At 37.3% G+C, this 25,545-nt stretch overlaps 1 protein-coding gene and 1 long non-coding RNA gene across 3 annotated transcripts in view; both read left to right on the plus strand.

Moving 5' to 3' along the window:
* Window positions 1-22,144, plus strand: part of LOC146943260 (ARM repeat superfamily protein) — a 33,802-nt gene extending 11,658 nt beyond the window's left edge. Inside the window, exons 12-28 of one of the 2 annotated variants that reach the window (XM_085757512.1) lie at window positions 382-441; window positions 550-668; window positions 798-885; window positions 3,304-3,408; window positions 3,496-3,600; window positions 3,687-3,739; window positions 3,830-3,893; window positions 5,521-5,655; window positions 6,084-6,196; window positions 6,288-6,381; window positions 10,544-10,763; window positions 12,599-12,729; window positions 14,610-14,756; window positions 14,909-15,037; window positions 20,380-20,478; window positions 21,039-21,077; window positions 21,423-22,144. In XM_085757512.1, coding sequence (XP_085613638.1) covers window positions 382-441; window positions 550-668; window positions 798-885; window positions 3,304-3,408; window positions 3,496-3,600; window positions 3,687-3,739; window positions 3,830-3,893; window positions 5,521-5,655; window positions 6,084-6,196; window positions 6,288-6,381; window positions 10,544-10,763; window positions 12,599-12,729; window positions 14,610-14,756; window positions 14,909-15,037; window positions 20,380-20,478; window positions 21,039-21,077; window positions 21,423-21,560 — 1,839 coding nt within the window. In that variant the 3' untranslated portion in view covers window positions 21,561-22,144. The remainder of the gene's footprint in view (window positions 1-381; window positions 442-549; window positions 669-797; window positions 886-3,303; window positions 3,409-3,495; window positions 3,601-3,686; window positions 3,740-3,829; window positions 3,894-5,520; window positions 5,656-6,083; window positions 6,197-6,287; window positions 6,382-10,543; window positions 10,764-12,598; window positions 12,730-14,609; window positions 14,757-14,908; window positions 15,038-20,379; window positions 20,479-21,038; window positions 21,078-21,422) is intronic. The other variant, XM_085757513.1, reaches the window with a different exon arrangement.
* Window positions 22,145-23,154: 1,010 nt separating this feature from the next.
* Window positions 23,155-25,107, plus strand: LOC146943261 (uncharacterized). Its single transcript, XR_015033039.1, has 2 exons — window positions 23,155-24,336; window positions 24,438-25,107. It is a non-coding gene; the product is annotated as an uncharacterized LOC146943261 (long non-coding RNA).
* Window positions 25,108-25,545: the final 438 nt, after the last annotated feature.

Genomic DNA, 25,545 nt, shown 5'->3' on the forward strand with positions numbered 1-25,545 from the left:
TTCAACTCCATAGCAACTAGCCACACAGTTTTGAACAAGCTTGTGATCTAAAATCCCTCAATTCATTCTACTCAATAAACCTGCCATCAAGCTTAACATAAAATGGTGAATTGGATCTTCCTGGTTTAGACCACTCTGATTTTGAATTCTAAACTTAAGGCCAACCTTTTCAACTAAGGGGTCACCATTAAGAGACAACTTTGATTTAAGTCCTCCAAATTCATACAAAGCTTTTGTTTCTATGGAGGAATGGGGTTATCTATTGATTCTTAAACTGTTTCTATCAAGGGATGCCTTCAATTATTGAAGACTCTTAGCTTATTTTGTGTTGCATTTTTTGAACAATTGTGGTTGTTTGACTCCTTTGCATTCATTGTGCAGTATGAAAGCAGTAGTTTATTTATAATAAACATAACAGAGCCTGTCCTGCAAATATACACGGTGTGGTTATAACTTTCACTAATTGCTACCCTTTTATCTTTTTGTACTGATTTGTTGGGAAACATAAGTTGGTAATTGATGCTTGACTGTTTTCAATGACTGAAATAGGAAAGGGCAAGATTACAGGTTAGTGACAGCAATGACCTTTCTGTGATTGAAGACAAACTCGCTTGGATTGTTCACATTGTTGCAGCAATTCTTAAGATAAAACAATGCACGGGATGTAGGTAAAAACATTTTGGCTCCTACCTTTTCATCTATTGGAATGTTGTCGATTGTCAAATAAGTTGAGCAGGTTCATAAGCATGTCAACCTGTTTTTAGTGTTATGTTTCACCATAATATTTCTATATGTAGTGTGGAATCTCAGGAAGTGCTAGATGCCGAAATTTCAGCTCGAGTTCTGCAGTTGATCAATGTAACTGACAGTGGAGTACACAGTCAGGTATACTGGCACAAACATTATTTTATATGCTTGGCTTGAGGCGTGGATTATCTTTCTTTGTTTACTTTTTTTTAATAGTTTCAGTCCTTAGGCTTTAAATCTGTATCACAACAGACTTTAACTGAAGATATAGTTATAAATCGTTGATTGACCCCCCCAAAAACCTATAAAAGATAGTTAGATGATACCAAAGGGCAAAGGTTTTACTTACTGAATAGTTTCTAGTAATCTATACTAAACACTCAAAACTACAAACTTACCCAAAGAGTCGAGGGAGGAATTAAATGGTAGGTTGGAGACAAACCTCGGAAGCGTATGGCTTTTGCCTGAGTAGAAGCAATACAGAGTTATAGAATTTATTTTTAGTGAAAGTTGGAGCAATTCTAGCTCAGAGGAAAGGCAGAGACCATAGCATACCACAAGTTACACGGTTTAATATCTCAAGAGATGTAAGCCACCGAGTTCAAGCTTAGTGGTTGAGATGGAGGAGGACATTAGGTGTTCTATTTGATACAAAAGTACCACTCAAGTTGAAGGGAAAATTTTATGGGACAGCTGTAAGACCGACAATGTTGTATGGGACAAAGTGTTGGACTGTCAAGAACCAACACGAAAATAAATTAAGCGTAGTAGTGATGAGCATGTTTTGTTGAATGTGTGGTAAGACTAGACGAGATAAGATTAGTAACGACAACATTAGAGAGTTGGGGCAACACCTATAGTAGAAAAGATGGTGGAAACAAGGCTTAGGTGGCTTGGGTGTGTATAGAGAAAACCTTTAGATTCCGTAGTAAGGCGAGTAGATCGGAAGGAGGGTAGTCAAATCACTAGAGGCCAAGGAAGACCTAGAAAAACTCTAAGAGAAACTCTTAAGAAAGATCTAGAGATTAATGAGTTGGATAGAATATGGTATATGATAGAACATTATGGTGTCGTTTGATCCATGAAGCTGACCGACCCCACTTAGTGGGATAAGACTTGGTTGTTGCTGTTTTTGTGATAAAAATTATAACCCAGCAAACAGAGATCAAATTCACTGTGAGCTAAAAAGAGTGAGGGATGAACACAAACATGAAAGAAAAAGGAGACCCCTTGAGATGGGATAATAGTTTACTGAGTTGCATGAGCATTCTCCCAGTGCAATCAATTATAAATGTACAAGATTTACAATCTGATATTGAAAATTACATGACTATGGAAACTAAGGAAATTAATTGCATGACAGTTAAGATTTACAATTTAATGTTGAAAACTACATAAATAAGGAAACTAAGAAAATCAGCTACATACATAGTTGGAGAGGACGTGGCATCCTTCATCACAAGAAAAAAAGGTGAGTGGCAGAAGAACAAGATAAAATCATAAAAATTCAGTATTAATTTGAGATAGTAATGCCCTTATAAAACCCACGGGCTTCACTTCGAAGAATTTCTTGTAAGTGTATTCTACACTTTTTTTGCCTCTTTCTTTGTACCAAATTTTTTGAAATGAAAAAAAGGAATTGTCTCCAACTAATGGATGGACATATTTATGCCTCTTCCTTTCTACCAAATGCTTGGTGCATTTTATTCCTTCTACATTATTACTGTTTTTTCTTCTACCTTTTCTGTGGATATCTTATCCTTCCTTAGTTCTACTTTTTCCTCTCATCTTCTGTTATCAATTTTTTGTCCCTTGCAGATTAGTTTTATCAATTTCATCCTTAAAAGCTATAAGTCGAAACTCCTAGTGTTTTAGTTCTTCCATCCAAACAAACAATTAAACTGAGGGATTTGTGGATTAGACTTGATGTAGGGAGACAAATATTAGTTAGGGATGTGAACGTTAAGTGATCAAATGGATAAAATTAATACATCTTCCAGGGACTAAAGCATGGCTATTTTTTACGATTAAATATAAGATGCTTCTGTGACAAACGAGGTGTACTCTTTTATTGTCTTTTTTTTTTTTCGGTTACCATGATATCGGTACGAAGTTTCCACCACCGCTTAGCAGTAACTAATCTCCATCGGGGAACCTGTGGGGCAAACAAAGTGGGTTCTCCCATCCCAACCAAATTTTTTCCATACGCATGAGCCAGGAATCGAACCCCTGACCACATGCTTAAGGGGCCCAAGTCCCTTACCATTTGGACCAATCCATTGTTGGTCTCTTTTATTGTCTTAATTTTTTAATTTTAATTCAATTAGTGAAAATTACTCTCTTTTGGGGAACTACCAGACCTAATATTTTTCTGTTAATAAGATATAAGAGAACAGAAATCTCTCATCTTCTCGCAGAATTCTTCTGTTATAATATTTTTCATCTGTATTTTTATCATATGGATCTAGTTTTTGTTTTTTGAATTTCAGAATCTAATTAATGATATGCTTTAGAAGAATATATTGCTTATCCATTCTTATTATTGGCATTTTGCAGAGATATGGTGAAATAAGCAAACAAAGACTTGATAGGGCAATCCTTACTTTTTTTCAGCATTTCCGCAAGTCTTATGTAGGAGACCAGGCAATTCATTCTTCGAAGGTAATATAATGTTTCAATTATTGATTCAAACATAAATTTAACATTCCGCACATCTTTATGTATGTAATTTCTTTATTTATGTTGCAGCAGTTATATGCCCGGTTATCAGAGCTCCTTGGCCTGCATGATCATCTATTACTGTTGAATGTGATTGTGGGCAAGATAGCAACTAACCTAAAGTGCTACGCCGAGGTCCGTTTTTAGCTTGTTCTTCCCGTTTCCTCTTCCACGAGTTATTTGCTTGTCTAACACACTAGTTGTATTTGCGCTAATTTCAGAGTGAAGAGGTCATTGATCACACCTTAAGTTTGTTCTTGGAGCTTGCATCTGGGTTAGTTTTGATGGATAGATGAATATTAGCTACCTTTTTTTTTTAGTTAAGACAATCCACATCCAAATTTACTGATTTCTCTTTTAACAGCTACATGACTGGCAAGCTACTTATGAAGTTGGACACAGTGAAATTTATCATTGCCAATCATACGGTAGAGTATTTTTTTGTCAGTTGTTCAAAATTTTTCCATTGGGAGTTGGTTATTGCTCTTTCTTGTATAGTTGTTGTTTGGGATTGGCTATATTGCATTTTCAGCAATTTATAATTGAATTATTTTTGGTAAAAAAATATAACTGAATGGGGAATATTGAAAAACTCTCTCATCTGGTTTAAAACTTCCAACTTTGGTTTGCCAAGAATTCCAGAATCCAGAAGCTGATTCATAGGACATCGGTCTAGCTATCGAGATGAGTTGTGTTTGGATTATCATTCAACTACCAATATGATTTAAATTGCTAAAAAAGATAATGGACTTAACTTGCCCTTCCTATTTCCTCTTAATATGAGATAAACCACCTTTTAATTTCTTTTCTTCTGAATAGTATCCCTTGTCTTGAGATTCTCTCTTTCAGAAACCTAAGTGACAAGAATGCCAGCCAACTAAAATCCCTTATGGTTGTAATTGAATCTTGTAAGCTTGTAGCTAATCCAGAATCGAGGAATGAGAATGTGTCCAATTTTAAAACATGTTTTGATGGTTACGTTTAAGGGCTTTGGAAAAAATGAGGCCAAAACTTTGTGGCGCCTTGCAGTTTACACTGTCCTCTGGTGCATTTGATGGTAGTGAAGTGGTGGGAACTTTCGGGTTATCTCTCTTCCCCTCCACTTTTTTTTGGACACATGTTATTTCTTGTTGCGAAATCAAATCGAATTTCCAAATAATAGTAATAATAGTAAATGTGTAAATGGGTGGAAAATTAAGAGTATATTCCAATAGGTGGAGGGGACTCTTCGTGAATAGCACTATCATGAAGAGAGGTCAGTTGGAGAGGTGAGACAATTTATGTCCACCAAGTTGAATTCATGAATGGAAGTCATGTCCCTTAGCATCTGAGGAAGATGGGTATCCCAATCCAAGATCAAGAGAGAAAGTGTGGGCAATCACTTGTAGTGGTCTGAATCTCTTCTCTTGTGAGTAAGTAAGTGTATGCTGTTCATTGTAACTCTTGAGTGGAGTAGTTGGGCTTGTAAGGTGATACATAGCTTTAGTGGACTACAATCTTAAAATCTTGTTTAAGATAGCAAATATATTTGTTGAGGGTTTTCATGGACTTAGGCATGAGGTGCCAAACCACGTAAATTCTTGTGGTGTATTGTTTATTAACTTCTTTGTGGTGTGTTCCAACGAATATCATTGAGTGTGGGTAAATTTGTTGCATGTGCTGTTTTTCCCAACATTTATTTGCCTCCGCTTCTCTATGGAGTTTTGCAAATGTTGTTTCAAGGGGGTCTCTACTACAAACATATAAGATCCTTTTTGCCATTTATACTTTCTGAATTCATATGTACTTTGCACAATCTGATTTGGAGAGATTACCCCCCTCACATGGTTCACTAATCTTTTTAACAAAGTTCTATTTCTGTAAATAAAAGATTATGTAAGTTGATGTTAAGCTTTCAGAGAATGGGGCAACAATGTTGTTTTCCCCCATCTCCCCCTTTTTGTGCAGGGAGGGGTCACCTTCTCCCCCCCTTGTATTTTCCACTTTTCTTCGCATGGATATAAATTCTTATCCATTGTTGTCCTCATTCTTTCCTTTCACTAAAATTATTCTCAGAGAGAACATTTTCCATTTTTGGAAGCAAAAAAGTGCTCCCGCAGCAGAACAACTTTCTATTACACTATTGGCTGGTTGATATTCATGGAGGATAGCTCTGTGAAATTTAAATCTTCAATGGATCCTCTTCAGCAGGTACATTATCACTCATCTTGCTGATATGCTTGCACTGTCCTTTTTCATCTATTTCCTCATTACTAAGCTGTTTTTTTCAAAGCTTAAAGTAGTTTTATAGCCGTGTAAAAATCAATTTATTTTTTAGAGATTATAATATAAAGTAAAATCAATTTTTTGTTGGGTTACAATTGCTAAAAGCACTTTCTATTTAAAATAGTAGTTTCAATTGCAGATATTTTTCTGAAAGCTAGTCAATAATCACAAAACTGCTTTTTATTTTCAAAAGCTTGACATTGAAAAAAAATTCAAGAGATTTAGTTTCCAGAAAATCTTAAACGAATGCACTCAGTTTGATGAGGGACCTTAGAGGAATATTATTTTTCTCTGTTTTAGGTTTTCCTCAGTTTGGAATCAATCCCAGAAAATATTATTTTCCTCTGTTTTAGGTTTTCCTCAGTTTGGAATCAACTCCCGATTCAGTGTTTCGAACAGATGCTGTAAAGTATGCACTTGTTGGATTGATGAGGGACCTTAGAGGAATCGCAATGGCCACAAACAGGTTGGTATTTACGCAGCTTGTCTTATTCAAAAATGAAAATGAGGAAAGCAGTTAACCTGACCTCCCTGTTTTCCATATTTGTGTTTCTTAGCCGCCGGACTTATGGCTTTCTATTTGACTGGTTGTATCCTGCACATATGCCTCTACTCTTAAAAGGAATCTCACATTGGACAGATAACCCAGAGGTATTGGATCTCATGGATAATTTTTAATACTTACATATACATTCAAATGGTTAGTTTCATTTGAATACTCGTTAATCAGAAATTATTAAACCGAAGATCTAACAGCATGAATTACCCTATAATATCATACCATGGGAATAATTTACAGTACGCAGACTGGTTTTCTCCTAACCTTTTCTGAATATTCTCAGCTTCATATTGTAATAATTTTTTAACTCACCTTTAGTTAAGCACAGGGCTGTTAGACCGGTATAGCGCCGCTATACAACCATTACATATCGGGATCTAGAGCAACTGCGATGAAAGCCAATACGCTATTGTGATTCCACTACCACTGCAATAGCGGTGGGTTTTTGCATATCGGTGATAGCGGTTGTTGCTTACCCGCTACGCTATCCATTATTTTCATAGCGGATTTTCAGTGATCAGCTATTTTCCGCGAGCCGTCGCATCTTTCTGTAGGGATTCTGCCTCAAACCCTCTATTGATTGTGACAGTACTAATAATTTCTCACCTTGTGTTGTGACTTGCAGACCATATTAGCAGTAAAATACTAGCACTTTCTAGATAAAAAGTAATGTTCAGCTAAGCTTACGATAAAAGTAAAAGCAAACAGTTGGTCAATTTACACAAAACAAAACTTACAACCCAGGCTAGTTAGAATCCAACATGACATAACTCTAGAAGTGGTTGAATACGAACATTGAAATGATTGGACTTGGTTATTTTCCTGGGATAAAGTGCTTTTGATAGAAGTTTGTTAGAGATAATTGTAAGAAAATATTACTTGGCAGTCGGCAAATCCTCCAAAGAAGAAAAGATAATACTCCCTCCGGTCCTATTTTTACAAGAGACATTTAGGTCAACAAAAGTTGATGTATCTGGCCCAAAACTTTTGTTGACCTAAATGTGTCTTATTAAGACCGGAGGGAGTAATACAATGCACAAGATAATTTTTCAAGAAAGAAAAATAGGAAACTAAGCAAAACTATCTCAATGATAATGAGAGAATAAACACATAGTTATGATTATAGTCATCTCCCTCGAGCAGGAGTGGACATATCATATGCGTCCAGCTTATTATACGTATAATCAATTTGCAGTCCTTGTAGAGATGTAGCGAATATATCCACCAACTGAGTATTTGAGCCCGATGAAGTGGTTCAAATAATGCCATAAAAGATATTCTACTGGATCAAGTGTCAATCAAATTCAATGTGGTGATTGAAGAAAGATAAAAGGCCGATTGATTATCCCAGTAAATTCACATAAATTCAACTCTTTTAGTAAGTATTTCAACCATGAAAGTTCTCAGGTAGTGTGGGTCATGGCATGATACTCTGAATCTGTACTTCTTGCAACAATTGTTCGCTTTTTGTTTTTCTATGGAATTCAGCTTCCCCCAACAAAACATGATAACCCAAAGTGGCCCTTCTCTCACTCACCCCACTTGTCCAAACTGCAACTACATAACTTCATTGCATTTTTCGGTCTAGGCTCAAGGTGATTACTTTAGACCATACAAGGTTTTTTATAACCTACCAACAAGGCTGTACCCTTCGAGCAACAAATCTACGAGGTATCTAGAATAATCAGCAGTGAGAATAATGGTAGTTGTGACTTTATCAACAACAGTAATGCTTCCAATCTTGCATTGTTATTTAACATTTCACTGCTACAACTTTTTCTGCATTTGGACAAGAGTGAGGATGGATTGAAGGGTGAGGGGTTGGCATGCTGATTTTCCTTCTTCCCTTTTATTGTCTAATGAATCCCCCCTTATTTAATTTATGAAGCTTTTAGGAATTGTTGAAAACTATTAGTGATTTTGCAATCGACGTAAGAACTAGTATCTAAATCTACTAAGTATAATTCTTATGGGAAGTCTTTCAATTAAGTACTTGAAAGTTGAAACAACCTTTAGTTGAGCAGCCATTAACTCAAACCTATCCCAAGTTGAGAAGCCATTTGGAGAAAAAAATTATCCTAGTTGATGTCAGCATTTTTTTCAACCAAATGAAGCAAAGAAACAAACAGGCTGCACACTTCAATAATTTTTTGCCACATTTTTATTTTATAAAAATCAGTATAATGAATTATACTCCCTCCGTTTCAAAATGAGTGTCGTTTTAGGTTGTTACACACATATTAAGAAATGCAATAATGTTGTCTAAAGACATGACATTTTTACTAAAATAGCCTTGTTAACTATTGGTGCATTTCCCATCATTATAATTTAAAGTAAAATGTGGTACTTTGGAAGTAGTGTGCATGGTAATAATTAAGGGGTACTATTGGAAAAAAGTAATTAATAGCGCATTGGAAACTAAAAGTGACATTCATTTTGAAACAATTTTTTTTGGCTAAAACGACACTCATTTTGAAACGGAGGGAGTATAAAACTGCTTCAACATATGAGACACCCAACACTTAATAAGAGTTCCAAAAAGATTGTTCTCAAAGTAGGAAGCTAGTAGCTACTAAACAAAAACAAAACTATTTGGGCATATAGAAGGAGTGGTATAGAGTCTCGGCTTTAGGAGTTATGGAATTTCAAATGCGTTTGTCTAGGAGGAGCCTTTGACGATTTAAGAAACGAGAAGACTGCTAGAAGAAAACTCTCACCTTGGAATCTAAATTCCAATATCTTTCATCGAGATTGGCGGAGAAAGTAATGTAATGAAGCATAGGATTTGCTATTTGATGCTATTTATACAAGGTTATAATTTGTAGCGCTTGAAAAAGTCTATGATAGAAACAATCTTCAGCCAAACATCTTGAAACTTGATATGAGCAGCTGTACACCACATGTTATCAAAATATTCAATTATCTGAATGAAATCTCTTGGCACTCGCTAAATTTGGGTTTCTAGAAAAATAAAAAATTGAAGGTGGTATGTGGTTGTCTTGGCATTTTCTTCCGGATTAGAATAACTCGTCTAATAGGAATGAACTTAACTATTATGTGTTGGGTAGAAAAGGAAAATAGGTAGTAGTTTTTTGAGAATCTCACCTTGGATGTGATATAGCTGGAAAAAAAGTGTTTATATATGAGAGACATCTCTCACCTTACGAGTCAGTTTTGTAGAGTTGAGTTATGTCCAATCTAAAGTTCTAAGATGGTATTAGACCTTATCCAAGATCCGTTGGGCCACCCAGTATTGGGCTATACGGATCATGCTCCAGCTGTCCAGCCTTGGGTGTGTTTTTTTTTTTTTTTTTGAAAAGTAAAAATTGTGAGGGGTGTGTTGTGAGAGTTTCGCATTGAACGTTATATGGAATGAGAGTTTACCAAGGTTGCTCTGTAGGCCCCCAGATTGCTTAACCCTGAAAAAAGGCCGACCGGAAGATAGCATCCGGTGGAAAAAAAGCCGATCTGTTGTGCCATCGAAAGATACGTTCCGATAAATTGAGGGGATTTAGATCAAACATTAGGGGCCTATAGAGCAATTTCCTCGCGTTACAAGTTGGTTTTGTAGGCTTGAGTTTGTTCCAACCCAAATTCGAAGAGTAGTATATTGGCCATTATATTGATATCGATTAGTTTAATTAGTGGACTTCAAATAATGTTGGGTCTTTTTATTTTATTTGTTAGAAAAGCTGTTATTGAAAATTGTCAAAAAGTTTTCTTTATTAGTTGTAGTGTGTTAGAGATATAACAACCCTTATACGAGCTTTCAACTTTCACCTCATACCTATTAAAGAAGAGAATGTTGAGAGAATTTTGAGAGAAAATTCTGACATGGAAGTTTCATTGGCAGAAGCTTGGTAAATTTGTGAGAACCAATCTTTGACAATGGACGTTATCTCGTTCTTCCCTTTTTCAAATTTGCTTCTTTTGCTGCTTTGGTTTTCTTCATCAGCAGCTGTTACTCCATTGGGAAGGGTTTAGTCCTATTTGTATGAGATACGATCAGAATACTGACATAGATAACAAACAGAAAACAACTACCCCTAACCACTAACTAAAAAACTAACTATGTACAGTTAGTTTACAACCTTCCCTCTTTTCCTATAATAGACTTGCAGGATTTTATCCTTAAATGAGGGTTTATTCTGGGGCCTAACACATTATCATTAATTTATACTGGGAATTGTTTCTGATCCATTTATTCTGACGTTTGCTCCTCTTTCTTCACTTATGGTTTGCTTGATTCTGCAGGTTACGACCCCATTGTTGAAGTTCATGGCTGAATTTGTGCTAAATAAAGCTCAACGTTTGACATTTGACTCTTCTTCTCCAAATGGAATACTTCTCTTCAGAGAAGTCAGTAAACTGATTGTCGCCTATGGATCTAGAATTTTGACTCTTCCAAATGCTGCTGATGTATATACATACAAGTACAAAGGAATATGGATATGTTTAACAATACTGTCAAGAGGTGAAATCCTACCCATGTCTGGTTATTTCTATTTGTGTTGCATAGTCTAATGTCAAGTGTGGTTCTTTTTACAGTAGCAAGTATGCACATACATATCTCCTGAAAGTTTTTAGTTTGATAAGATTTTTTAGTAGATTATTGTTTGAATATTAAATAATATTTAATTATTTCAAAAATAAAATAAAATAAAATAATATTTAAGAATATCTTGATACTATCCTAGAATATCTTGGTGTATCTCCTAGGATCAGTTTTCAATCTTAGTGTATCTTAGATTATCTCTTGGGATTAATTTTCATATCTCTTGCTAATTATTACTTTCCGTTTCCTGATTTCCTTTTTTTTTTTTTTTTTTTTTATGAGTGAGTCTATGTAATGTGTCCCTATAAATAGGTATCAGTATTGAGTCTTTTGTATCATAGTACTGTCAAGTCAGTATCAAGTACTTATCAATAATTTTCACAATTTTTATTATTTTCTCCCATCTTTTATTCTAAAATCCCACAACTTAAACAATTATTATTAACTAAACTTGCACTAGTTATTTATTAGGACTGCCTTTGGGATATTACTTATCCTTCATTTTTATGTCATCTGCTTTACAATAAATACGGTCTATGTGGTGCTGACAAGACTTTGGCAATCCTCCCCAGTTTAATGGGATTGAGTTGCCTCTAATCATGAATTCTAAGAAACGCAATTATAAGAAATATTCCCAACTAGATGATAAAGTGTGATATTAAATTAGTACTAGTTAAGAGCATTCCACATGAATAACAAATCATACGTCAAAAATAAAGTAAATGGTAAAAACTGAAAAGATAAAAGCCAAGTGGAACAAATAATTGGCAAGAGTAGCTGTGTCTTGTAGCATAAATAGCAAGATTAAGAGATAAAAAGTCGGGAAGGTTAAGCTCATTCATAGAATGAGGAAGCTGAAAACTTAAATGTGTTGCTCTATGCAGTCGCTGAGCAGTGGATGTTTCATCAAACTTTGAGTGAGTTTTGCTGGAGATCTTTGTGAGATGTCCTGCTCAAATGTCTCCGGAAGTGTTTGTCGGAAGCAACCCTAATTGGTAGTAAAGGTCTGAAGATTTTCATGAGTTTGTTACTAGTTTTGATGAAGAATGTTGCTAAACATGTTTGTGATTGAACACAACCAAGCCCTGCACTGCGGGCTTTTTACTTCTTTTCCTCTTACTAACTCGTGAGCCGATGAAGTAGTTTGAGTCAGTCTGACCAGTCTGCACAAATCCAACTGTGTGCTTAGTTAACCAAAATTAGGGACCTAGACTCTTAAACCCAACTTACAGGTTAACTTGTGAGTACAAGTTTTTGAGAAAGAGAAACAAAGTGTAATCTATATATTTTTAATAAAAAGCAGAAGAGAAAAAAAGTTCAAACCAAATAAGCCCTTAAGATGTCCTCTCTATAAAATATACAAACTAGATAAAAGAATTGGGAGGAGGGATTCAAAAATGCAACTAGGACGCCTATATCTTTGTTTAACTCACGGACATAATGACATTCAATTCCATACATAGAAAACGGTGCACCTGGATATTCCCTTGCAACCTGCACTTTCTTAGCAGGATGTATTAAGCTTTCTTTGGTGGCAGTTTGAGCAGAGTCTGTAACTTCTACCCAGGAATAGTTGTCTATGCTTAAGTACATTTACATTGTTTTTATCATTGCTATATGGGTCTTTTATTTGTTTTGGTTTCAATCTGAACTGACATCCTAAGTTCTCAGTGCTATTATGATGAGTGATAATTTTTGTGATCATGGTGATTCTTATCATTCGGTTGATGTGCCAACAAAATTTTGTGTCACAGCCCTTGCAGGAAACTATGTCAACTTTGGTGTGTTTGAACTGTATGGTGACAGAGCTCTATCCGATGCACTTGATGCTGCTCTAAAGATGACTCTGTCAATTCCCATGTCCGATATATTGGCTTATCGAAAGGTGTGCAAACAGTTTTCTTGCCGCATGCTATTACGCACACACTCTGTTCTTCAAATTTAGTTTGCAATCATATAATGAAGATTAAAACTAAAATAAATTATTGCATCAATTAAAAACTTTTTTGAAGGATTTGTTGTTTACCTGTTAGATTCTCTATTAAAACCTCAGTTAAGTTTGACAAAACCTTTGAGCAGAAGAAATTACTATTTTTCCTGTAAATAATTCCCCCATAAGCAATTATAGTTCACCATTATGGTGCTTCCGATTAGGATCACTTGGTGTACTGAAGGTGCATATCTAGTTGGGAAAAATGGAACTAAAAATATAAAATACTTTTGATTTATTGTACAAAAAGAGTTAATGTTTGAAAATTGATTGTATGTGCAATGCAATGTTTTGAGTTTACTTTTGCAAAAGAAATTCAACCTGAACTGAGTGGAAATAATGTTTCTCAGCAAAGTTCACAATTGCTTCATTTCTTAGACCTTTCTTCCTGAAATTGGGCAAGTGGTACCATAGAGCAGTGTTGTACAACTAAAGAAAGAAAGGGATGAATTGAACATTAATGAACCGTAGAAGAAATCTCTGTTGTCAATAGCGGCCGCGCCGGCCGCTATAGCGGAAAAATCAAGACCACCGCACCAGGCCGCGTCGGCGCGTGTCAGAAGTTGAAAGCGGCCAAAATGGACCTATAATTAGTAAACAATAACTTGTACTGGTTGTATAGAATTGTTAATAGCCATTTTCGATTTTGCTATCCCTTTTATTTCATATTATGAATACTTCATGAAATTTTGAGTGATGTTTAAGGTATTTTAGTATTTCTTTTTGAATAGTATGGTATCAAGTAGTCAATTTATTAGTGGCCGCACCACCGAAATAGCGCCCGCTACGCGCCCCGCTCCCGCACCGCACCAATTATTGGGTTGGCCGCGCCGCATTTCCGCATTGACAACAGAGGAAGAAATAATATATCAATTATTTCCTTGAGATATTTGAATTTCAAATATCTTGTGATGATATATTATCCTTAAAGATAGTATGTTGTATGAATAAAGGGCCGATTTAGATCATATTAGAGGATTTTTTTATCCTTATCATTTGTTGTACATATTAGTATATGCTAACAATAAACATATTGAGTGTCAATCTCCTAAGTCACTCAGAACCTATGATGCATATGTAGTACGATATCGGATGAGATACGGCATTACGGGATGAGTACCCGCGCCGAACTTAGCCGCACCCAGACGTACTGAGCAGTACCCGCGCTGCATATCCGGTTCAAATAAAAAGGAATATGGGATGGGTACGTACCGTACGCTTACTCATATCCAGTACGTACCCGATGCGGCTTCTTTATTTTTGGGTTTATCTTTTCAATTTTTCTTTTTTAGACTCACTATAGTATGTTTTATTCAAATTGTATATACCTGTAGGTTTCCAAATCCTTAGTCTCCTTCATCACGCTTTTTTTAGTGTGTTTGTGTGTGAGTGAGAGAGAATGTGGGGAGATAAGAGACCACGACCACAGTACCTTTTCTTTTTTGAATGGAAAATGTTAGTATGTTAATTGTTATGTTAGTTTTTTCTCCCTTGCCAGGATTCTATGCACGGACCTTTAATCCCTTAGCTCAACCAAGTGAGCTACCATCCCCCCCCCCCCCCCCCCCCCCCCCCCAACAGTGCATATTGTCAGTGCTTCAAACCCAATAGTTCTTGTGTGAGGGAGTCTCTCAGCTGTAAAATTATTCACATGACTATATCTAACAGTTATCCGGGTCTTAGATTATCTAGGTCTGAATTTTGTGTCCGACAAGTTTTGTGCCAGCTTGCCAAATATTAAGGTGAATGCTCACTTGGTTTTCATTTTTATGCAGCTAACAAGGGCTTATTTTGCATTCTTGGAAGTTTTGTTCAACAGCCACATCACTTTCATATTGAGCTTGGACGCGAACACCTTTATGCATATAGTTGGCTCCCTCGAATCTGGTCTAAAAGGCTTGGATACAAGTATATCATCACAGGTTATGGTTACATATCATTTGCATCTTCCTGTCTAAATCACATCTTTTCATTGTATTTTTTTTTCTTCGGAGGATTCTTTTACCATAAGTATTATTGTCTTTGGTTTCTTGTAACTGTGCTGTTGTCCGACTCTTTTAATTTCTGATTACAGTGTGCATCCGCTGTTGATAATTTGGCTGCTTTCTATTTTAACAACATCACTATGGGAGAGGCTCCAAATTTACCTGCATCTGTCAATCTTGCTCGTCATATTGCAGAGTGTCCCACTCTATTCCCAGAAGTAATTATATTTAAAATTTTACCGCTCACTAATCAGTTAAACATACATTCATTCTTAACTTTCCTCTAATATTTATTGTAAAACTATTTCCGTAATCTGGAAAATTTCTGTTGTAGATAATCTTAATATGTCTTCATTTTGCTCTATAAGTGTATATGTTAGGTTAGCCTTGAGCAGCTTGTATCTAGTGTTAACCTTGTAATAGCCAGCTGTCTACAGCTGGCATCTGCACTGACATGTGTCAATTAGATTCAGGTTAACCTGCTATAGCAGGTAACCTCTCAGGCTCATATATAAAGCCTCTTGTAATTGTTTCAATCAATTAATGAAAAACAGAATTTGTGATAAAGAAGTTAGTTAGAGAATGCTTTCAGTTTCTCTGTAGTTTTACATGGTATCAGATTAACCTCCGATCCATGGCTTCCTCTCCGGTACCTACCCCACCGCCCTCGCCACCGCCTTCCGCCGGTGCGAAAACTCCTCCGTTTCATCCAACTGCAATTCCGCTGCAATCTTTTGTTGAGGATAACACCTCGTTACGTTCCGATTTCGTCTTCTCACTGAAGATTTCTGAAAAGCTCAACGAGAAGAATTTCCTCGTTTGGCGTCAACAAGTTGAACCGTACGTCAACGCGAACAACCTTGATGAGTTTCTCGTTGCACCTATCGTTCCGCCGCGATTTCTCACTGCGCAAGATCGCGCCACCGGTAAACTCAATCCTGAGTATCGTCAATGGCGGCTCAAGGATCAGATGCTTCTGTCCTGGCTTCAGTCTACGCTTTCCGGTGAGATTCTCGCGCGTGTTGTTGGCTCCTCGCATGCGTATGAACTTTGGAACAAACTTGTGACCTATTTTCACAAGCAGATGCGTGCAAAGGCAAGGCAGTTACGTGTTGAACTGCGTTCTACTAATCTTGATAATCGTACGGTACAAGAATATCTTCTTCGCATTCGCAATTTAATTGATAACCTTGCTTCTATTGGTGATCCAGTTCCCATTACTCAGCATTTAGATGTAATTTTAGAAGGTTTACCTCGAGAATATAGTCCAGTGATTTCAGTTGTAGAAAGCAAATTTGACACTATTGACATTGATGAGGTAGAGTCTCTGTTAATTGCTCATGAGACTCGTCTTGACAAGTTCAAGAAGAAGACTATTAATGATGTAGCCTCTTTAAACCTGACTCATACACCTGCTTCTGGTTCTCAGCCTTCCACTGACTCTTCCATGTCCTCATCTTCTGTTAACAACACTGTTGGTCCTGATCCCTCTCCATTTCCTTCTAATTTTGGCTCATTCCATGGTAGAGGAGGACGCATTGGCAGAGGCCGTGGTAGAGGGGGACGCTTCTCCAATGTTCAATGTCAAGTGTGCTATAAGTTTGGTCACCCAGCCTCTATCTGCTGGCACAGATTCAACCAACAATTTCAGGCACCTGTTCCTGCAAATTTTCAAGGCTTTATGCCTGCTTCTGGTGCTTCACATCCTGGTTACATTTCTGGCATGTCAGGCTATGGTAGTAATTTCTCTGGATTTAATGCTCCAACTTCTGGTTATGGTGTTAACTTTGCTGGCTTCAATCCATTGCAAAACTGGACAAATCCATCACTTCCACAGAGGCAACCCTCTCTTCAGTTCAATCAACCAAGTGCTATGCTTACAAATGCTCCTTCTACCAGTGGTTCATCTACTGCCTCAAATGCTTGGTTTCCAGATTCTGGTGCCTCTTTTCATGTAACTGGAGATGCAAGGAACATCTAGGAGCCCTTCCCTTTTGATGGACCTGAGCAAATTTTCATTGGGAATGGCCAAGGTTTGGATATACAATCCTCTGGTTCTCGTGTGTTTCATTCACCTTCTAAACCACATATTCCACTCACTCTTCACAATCTTTTACATGTACCTTCAATTACCAAAAATCTAATTAGTGTTAGCCAGTTTGCTAGGGATAACTCTGTGTTTTTGAATTTCATGCTGACCACTGTCTTGTGAAATCTCAGGCCAATAAAGATGTCCTGCTGCAAGGCAAAGTTGGTCCAGACGGTCTCTATACCTTTCCAAGTGTCTCTCTTCAGTCTGCTAAGTCTTCATTGTCTTTACCTGTTTCAAATAATAATTCTAATTGCAATATTACTGCTAGTTCTAGCACTTGTAATAATCATTCCTCATTTAGCTCTCAATACTTGTGGCATCTAAGATTAGGCCATCCTAATAATCATACTCTTAAACTTGCTTTACAACATTGTAATATACCCATTATCAATAAAGAAAAAGATGTTTCTACTTTTTGCACAGCTTGTTGTATGGGAAAAGCACATAGACTGCACTCACCATCCTCTGAAACTGTTTACACTTCACCTTTACAACTTGTTTTTAGTGATCTTTGGGGTCCCTCACCCACTGTGTCTTCTCTTGGTTATCACTATTACATTACTTTTGTTGATGCATATTCTAGATTTACATGGATTTACCCTTTAAAAGTCAAGTCTGATGCCCTTACCATTTTTAAACAATTTAAGACTATGGCTGAACTTCAATTGGGACACCCTCTCAAAGCTCTACAAACTGATTGGGGAGGGGAGTTTAGACCTTTTACACAACATCTATCCTCTCTAGGAATCACTCATAGACTCATTTGCCCTCATACACATCACCAAAATGGTGTTGTGGAGAGAAAACATAGGCATATAGTAGATCTTGGCCTCACCCTACTTACACAAGCCTCTATGCCTCTAACATACTGGGATCATGCCTTTTTAGCCTCTGTTTACCTCATCAATAGACTTCCCACTGCCTCTCTAAATTTTCAAATCCCTTATCAAGTTTTATATCATCAAAAACCCAATTATAATTTTTTAAAGGTTTTTGGCTGTGCTTGTTTCCCATTATTCAGGCCCTATAATGCTCACAAATTTGATTTCAGATCTCATGAGTGTCTGTTTCTAGGTTACTCTTCATCCCATAAGGGTTATAAATGTTTATCTCCTAGTGGCAGAATCTTCATCTCTAAGGATGTTCTCTTTAATGAATATAGATTTCCTTTTTGTGATCTGTTTACTGATAAGCCTTATGACCCTCTTACTCCTGTTAAGGATGTCTCTCTCATCTCTTCCTATACACAACTCTACTGTAGTCTCTCTAAACCTTTTCCCACACATAAATCCCCATCCCCTCCTTTTAATACATCTGCTACTTCACCCACATCTACTGTCTCTGCTCCCAACAGTGAGTTTGTATCTTCTGCTGATTCTTCTCAACAGTTAGTTTCCTCCCAGTCTGTTTCTGTTCCAACTCCTAATCCTCCTATTAATACTCATCCCATGACAACTCGTTCCAAGTCTGGTATAGTTCTGCCACGTGTCAACCCTACTCTTTTGTTGACTCACACTGAACCTAAGACTGTTAGACAAGCCTTGGCTGATCCTCAATGGAAAAATGCTATGCAGGAAGAGTTTGCAGCTCTTCAGAAAAATCATACTTGGACACTTGTTCCTCTACCACCCAATAGAAAAGCAATTGGTTGTAAATGGGTGTTTAGAGTTAAGGAAAACTCTGATGGTACAGTCAATAGATACAAAGCACGCTTGGTTGCTAAGGGCTTCCATCAACTTCAAGGCTTTGATTTCACTGAGACTTTTTCTCCAGTTGTTAAGCCCATTACCATCAGGTTGATTCTCACTCTTGCTATTTCCTACAAGTGGCCTATTCAACAGCTGGATGTCAACAATGCCTTCCTCAATGGTATTCTTGAGGAAGAAGTTTATATGCAACAACCTCAAGGTTTTGAAAATGGTGACTCTGGTTTGGTTTGCAAACTTCACAAGGCATTGTATGGTCTGAAGCAGGCCCCTAGACAGTGGTTTGATAGACTTAAAGTTACTCTTCTTCAGTTTGGTTTTCAAGCAAGCAAGTGTGATCCCTCTCTATTTACCTATGCCAAACAGAAACAGGTTGTATATCTCCTTGTGTATGTTGATGATATCATCATCACAGGCAGTTCCTCATCCCTTGTTACTTCCCTGATTACTAAACTTGACTCTGTTTTTAGTCTGAAACATCTTGGTCAGTTAGACTATTTCCTTGGCATAGAGGTTAAACATCTTCCTAACCATACTTTACTGATCACTCAAAGTAAATACATAAGGGATCTTCTCTCTAAAACCAATATGCTTGAGTGTAATTCCATCAATACACCTATGATATCCAGCTGCAAGCTCTCTAAACATGGTTCAGACCACTTTCAGGATATTTCTCTATACAGATCAGTTGTGGGCTCCCTCCAGTATGCCACTATCACAAGACCAGAAATTGCATACTCTGTCAACAAAGTATGTCAATTTATGTCTCAACCTCTTGAATCTCATTGGGTTGCAGTCAAAAGAATTCTGAGGTATCTCAAAGGCACCCTACACTATGGTTTGAAGTTGTATCCTGCCCCAACCCATAAACCTCTCTCTTTACAAGTGTTTTGTGATGCTGACTGGGCAGCAGACCCTGATGATAGAAGGTCCACATCTGGTTCTGCTATTTTCTTTGGTCCTAATGTTATCTCTTGGTGGTCCAGAAAGCAACCTGTTGTTGCCAGATCAAGCACAGAAGCAGAGTGCGGAGCCTTAGCTCAAGCCACTGCAGATGCTCTATGGGTTCAGACATTACTCAAAGAGCTCGCTGTTCCTTTTTCCTCCCCTGTTATTCTCTGTGATAACCAGTCAGCAGTCTTATTGGCTCACAATCTTATTTTACACTCAAGGACCAAACACATGGAGATTGACCTCTTCTTTGTTAGAGAAAAGGTCCTGGCAAAACAGTTGTCTGTTGTCCATATTCCTGGTACAGATCAGTGGGCTGACATTCTTTACTAAACCAGTATCTACAGCCAAGTTTCTTCTTATGCGCTCCAAACTCAATGTTGCTGAAGCCCCACCTTGAGTTTGAGGGGGGTGTATAAGTGTATATGTTAGGTTAGCCTTGAGTAGCTTGTATCTAGTGTTAACCTTGTAATAGCCAGCTGTCTACAGCTGGCATCTGCACTGACATGTGTCAATTAGATTCAGGTTAACCTGCTATAGCAGGTAACCTCTCAGGCTCATATATAAAGCCTCTTGTAATTGTTTCAATCAATTAATGAAAAACAGAATTTGTGATAAAGAAGTTAGTTAGAGAATGCTTTCAGTTTCTCTGTAGTTTTACATGCTCCAACTTACACTTTAATGCAGTGCAAACCTTCAAATCATAGAACAACGTCTAATTCATTCTGCTCATCTGTATCGGTTTTTCTCTTGTGGTGGGGGGGGGGGGGGTCTTTGACATTATCTAACTGGGTGTCTTCTTCGTGCCTAGATTTTGAAGACTCTGTTTGAGATCTTATTGTTTGAAGACTGTGGCAACCAATGGAGTCTAAGCAGGCCAATGTTGAGCTTGATACTCATAAATGAGAAGGTAATGGTCCTTCAAATCCTTTTTTCTATTCTCAAAATTTATGCAAGCAGTTTTAATGCTGTATATCCTCCAGCTTGAAGTTTAATTTCAACATACTAGATTAATGTTTACTGTCCAATTAATTAGTGCTCTAATTTAGGCATTGAATCAGCCTGTTAGTAATCCTATACACAATAAAAGTAGGGTTAATTAAGGAAATGGTCCCTGTAAATATTCAGAATTTTGTTTTTAGTCCCTATAAAATAAAATCACACTTTTTAATCCCTATAAAATTTTCCATCAGCATTTTTAGTCCCTATAAAATTTCTCCATCAACATTTTTAGTCCCTGTTAAAAATTTCCATCAACATTTTTGGTCCCTAAAATGCATAAGGAAAATGTCACAGGGACAAAAAAGTGTGATTTTATTTTGTAGGGACTAAAAACAAAACTGACTATTTATAGGGACTAAAAACTTAATTAACCCATAAAAGTATATGCATCCTTATTAGCTGATTGCTAACAGAAGTCCAGTTATACTCTATTTGATTGACAAACTGAGAGCTGTCATTTACTTGCAGACATTCTCTGATTTGAAAGCTCAAATCTTGTCATCACAGGTATTTTCATTCTCATCCTAACTTCAAAGTCGGATTATAGAATTTTTAATTGTCATTTTTTATTTATCTAATATAATGGATCCTCTTATGTAAATTTTTAACATAATGGACCCAGAGACCCTTTGTGTTGATATCTTTCTATACATAACCTTGCCGTGTGAAAAACTCCGTTGGATTTGATGATAACTGTTTACAATATAACAAATTCTTTGCTTAGACAATACATCAAATTGGCAACAGTAACTTTTTAATAGAAGTCAATAATGGTTCAGATTTTTTAGCCTTTAAATACCATGTTATTCCACTATCATTATGTCGCGTAACTCGGATTGGTTACTTTTGCAGCCAGTGGATCACCACCAGCGGCTCTCTCTATGTTTTGATAAACTTATGGCAGACGTTACTCTAAGCATAGACTCAAAAAACAGGGATAAGTTTACTCAAAACCTTACCATATTTCGGAATGACTTCCGTGCCAAATAATTCGGATTTTTATGGAGTTGACATAAGATGGCTTCTCAAAAAACTGAGATTGCTTGGTGTTTGTATAATGCATGGAGAGTCTGTCACCCTATGTTTTGGTGGCATATTGAAATCCTGTCATTGGAAGCAGCAACCACATTATGCAATTTCTTCATTCAGCTCTTATGCGAAAGAAATGTATTCTCTGTAATTATGGTTTGTGGAGTGTGCTATTCCCAATGTATACTTGTGGTGGTACTGTACCCAGCTGTGGGTTATTCAAAGTTTATGGGTGATACAGAAAAGATTTTAAAGGTTTATGGAAATGGTCGGGACAAGAAGGGACTTTATGCAAAAATGGAGGAAGGGATGAAATAGGAACCTCCTGAAGTGTAGTTATTGAGTTAGATATATTCTTTTTATAACTCATGTATATTATCTATGATTTTCATTTAGAAACTTCTTAGATATTATTTGATATATTTTTGTATAATTGATTTTTCTGTACTCCTAGTCGAAATCGGTAATGAAAGAGGAAGAAGAAAACTATGTTTGGATTGTGATAGAATCATAGAAAAGTTCATAACACACTTGTTTTCCTATCATACTTTTATGTTCGTTGAATTTTAAATGTTTTATTCGGACATCCTATGAGAATTAAGTGTTGTAAATAGTAGGACAGTTTGTTTCCAATTTTCATAGGATGTAGAGCTGATTTGAAGGGATTCAGTAACTGGAACCAGAATTATATGCCGTAAGGGAAGGTGGGGTTGGTCATATAAATGTTGAGCACATATTAACGAACTCAATATAGAAATGTATATGAAAGTCATACATTCAACTTTTTAAAAGTCAAAATGTTATGTTTTTCAATGTAAATTTAGTTTCTTAACATTTTCTCTTATGGCACAAGTTAATTAGATCCGTATTATAATACTACTCTGAACAGATTACCCCAGTTTGGGTTTCTCATGCACAAATTAGTGTGGGTATTGTTGGAGAAACTTGTTAACAAATTCAGTTGTACAAATTCAGTTGTCAGTTGCTCTAAGGGTGGTAGGCAGTTGTCATTTGTAACTTTCTCTTACAATTTGCAGACCATTCGAGTACCTGCTAGCATGCTAAAGCGAGCAGCCTTGGATAGTCTTTACAAACTCAGCAACATCCTTTATCATAAACTTCCCAAAACACATTTTCTTGAGGTCCGGTATATGTATTGTGAGCACCAATATTAGTGGTGAGGCGTGAAATTCATCTAGCAATGATGAAAGAGGTGGAAGGAGTGAATAATTTGTCTTTTAAAGTAAAGCAAGTCATCCATAACCCAAAAAATTGAGGATCTTGTATCTTGTTTCATATGGGAAAAGCTCGTGCCATTTTACACAAGCTTTTAGGATACCCTTGAGTTTTTGAGGAAAAGTCCCAATGTGGTATCGAATTTTCCAAACAATTGGCACTGAATAATGTGTTTGTCACCCTATCTTGAACCCCAATGTTTAGTTGATTTCTTAAGTACATCCTTGGAGTATGGCCAAATAGAACCGGTGTTTTGGAGTTGAATAACTTGTGTCATCAATTACCTTATATTGTGTTGATTAGTAAACGAATAATGCTTAATTAAACTTTCTCTCTCTAGAAAACACTCTCACTTCTCTCTATCCTTACTTTCTTCCATCGCAGCATCCCCTTCCCCTGCCAATCCAAACTGGTTTTTTTCCAGGATGTAGATCCAACGCCAGTGATGGTATGCCCGACCTTCACGGCGGCATCACCATCACGCTTCAGCTTGGTTCCCGTCGTCGATTCGTCACTGTTTATCTTCTTCGTCGCCGGATTTTGTCGGATTCCGCCGTTGTTAGTTCTAGCTGCGGTTTGTTTGGATCTGATTTCCTCCTTTCGATGTGGTAGTGATGGTTGAGGAGGACGTGGAGCTGCTCAAAGCTAGAGCTTTTCTCGTTGGTGTCGGCTTCAAATCCGGTTCAGGTTGCTTGCGTTTTTGTGGGTGGAGCTCTGGTTTGTTCCGAGTTTTCTCCGACGGCTGTTTGGTGTCCGTAGTGAAGGAGGGGAGCTTACGGTGGTGTTTTACTGGAATGACAGAAGAAGAAACAGTGTTAAAGGGTGTTGTGTTAGGGTTTCCGGTGGCCTTTGTCCACTTGGAAGAGTTGTGGTTTTTAATATGGGTGGTGGTGCTTTGGGGTGAGCTTTTGGGTTGCATTTAGGTTGAGTTGTGGTTTTTAATATGGGTGGTGGTGCTTTAGGGTGAGCTTTTGGGTTGCATTTTAGGTTGTGTGGTGGTGGTGATGTGGTGTGAGGAGGTCAAGGGTTTCAGGATCAGGGAAGTGATGTTCAGATCCGCCGTTTTTGCTCCACCATGTTGTCTCCTTTACTACGGCGACGAACACAATCTCCTCGTCACAGGTGACTGCCTTTTTATGATCTGGGCTGTGGTTCCGCTTCAAATCAGCGTCGCTGCCCGTGTTTTGTTGTTGGATTTCGTTTCCTCTAGATTTATGTTTGTGTTGTTGCTTGTTTCTTGGTGAGGATGTTTTGGCGGCGTAGTGATGCAGTGACGGTGGTGGTGATGCGCGATGGTGATGCAGTGGCGGTGGAGGTTATTCAATAGTGGTGGGGGTGGTGATGTGTGGTGGGGGTGATGTTGGGGTGTTAAGTGAGGAGGTGGGTGCTTGTTGAGGTGGTTTCCTTCAGGAGCAACCTCTGTTACACTGGTCCATGTTCGTCGTCACTAGCTTTTGTTTGTGCTTTTTGGGTGGTTTTAGGTGTTTACGGAGTTTCGAGGGTGAGTGTCACGTTGTGTTGAGTCTTTTTCGTTTGATTTGTCTGCTGTTTAAACTTCGCATGTCATGTCTTTCGTCTTACATTTTGTGTGCTGGTTTTCAGTGGGCCGGTTCATTTGGCTTCGAGATCGGGAGTCGGGGTCTAGCTGCATATTTTGTTTGGCTTGATTTGGTTTTTCTCTGGAGTACCGGGGGCGAGGGGTGCCCTGCTTTTTTGGTACTATAGTCTGGTGGGCCGATCACTTTTGATTCGAGATCGGGAGTCAGTTCTTTTTGTCAAGTTGGTTTTTGGGCTTTGTGTTGTGCTTTTTCGGTGGTTTCGGAGGTCGCGAGGTTTATGTTAGCTACATGATCCTTCGGTTAGGTGCTCTTCAATACGTGGCTTAACTTGGGTATTCGGGTCTGGGAGTTTTATTTAGTTGGTGTTCTTTGTGGGTGAGTAGTGACGATGGGCGGTGGTGGATACAGTGTTTGTTTTTTTTTTTTGGAGTCTGTTTTAGGTGGTGATGTGTTTTGGTGTTTTAGTTGGGTTATCTTCAGGGGTGTTTTTAGGTGGTTATGGTGTACCGTCTATATGCGGCACCATTTATATCTTGTTTCGTCCATACCTTGCGTCTTGCGGGGATGACGTTTAATAATATTTGCCGATTCAAAAAAAAAAACGAATAATGCTTAATGTTACGACATAATCCCGCACGAATTCAGACGAATGGTGGCTATTCATTTTATTTTCAAAATCCAACAACCTAGATTAAATTTCTATAAAGTATAAAGTAATAACCACCATCTGCCAACACTTCTTAGCTTTTTTTATGCTTTAGTCCTTTAAGTTTCGTGTTTTAAATAGGTCATTTTAGTTTGACAGAATTTTCAAGTTAATCTTTAAGTTTCAAAAGTTTCAAATAGGTCCTTTTAGTTGATAGACTATTTCACCTCACCGTTTCAAAAGATCCAAATAGATCCTTTTAGTTTGAAACTTAAAGGACTAACTTGGAAATTCTGTCAAACTAAAATGACCTATTTGAAACTTAAAGGACTAACTTGAGAATTCTGTCAAACTAAAAGGACCAAAACTGTTATTTGGCCTAGAAAATATGATGTGAGGTTGGCGGTGGTACTAAACATCATATGCAATGACACTTATATAGGATTCTATAGTGAGTATTATTTGTGGTTTTCTTCATTTTTAAACTAATTAAAACGAGTCCATA

Source organism: Medicago sativa, chromosome 3 (assembly GCF_051527215.1).
Source record: "Medicago sativa cultivar Bolivia chromosome 3, Bolivia_mono, whole genome shotgun sequence".
Lineage (NCBI taxonomy): Eukaryota > Viridiplantae > Streptophyta > Magnoliopsida > Fabales > Fabaceae > Medicago > Medicago sativa.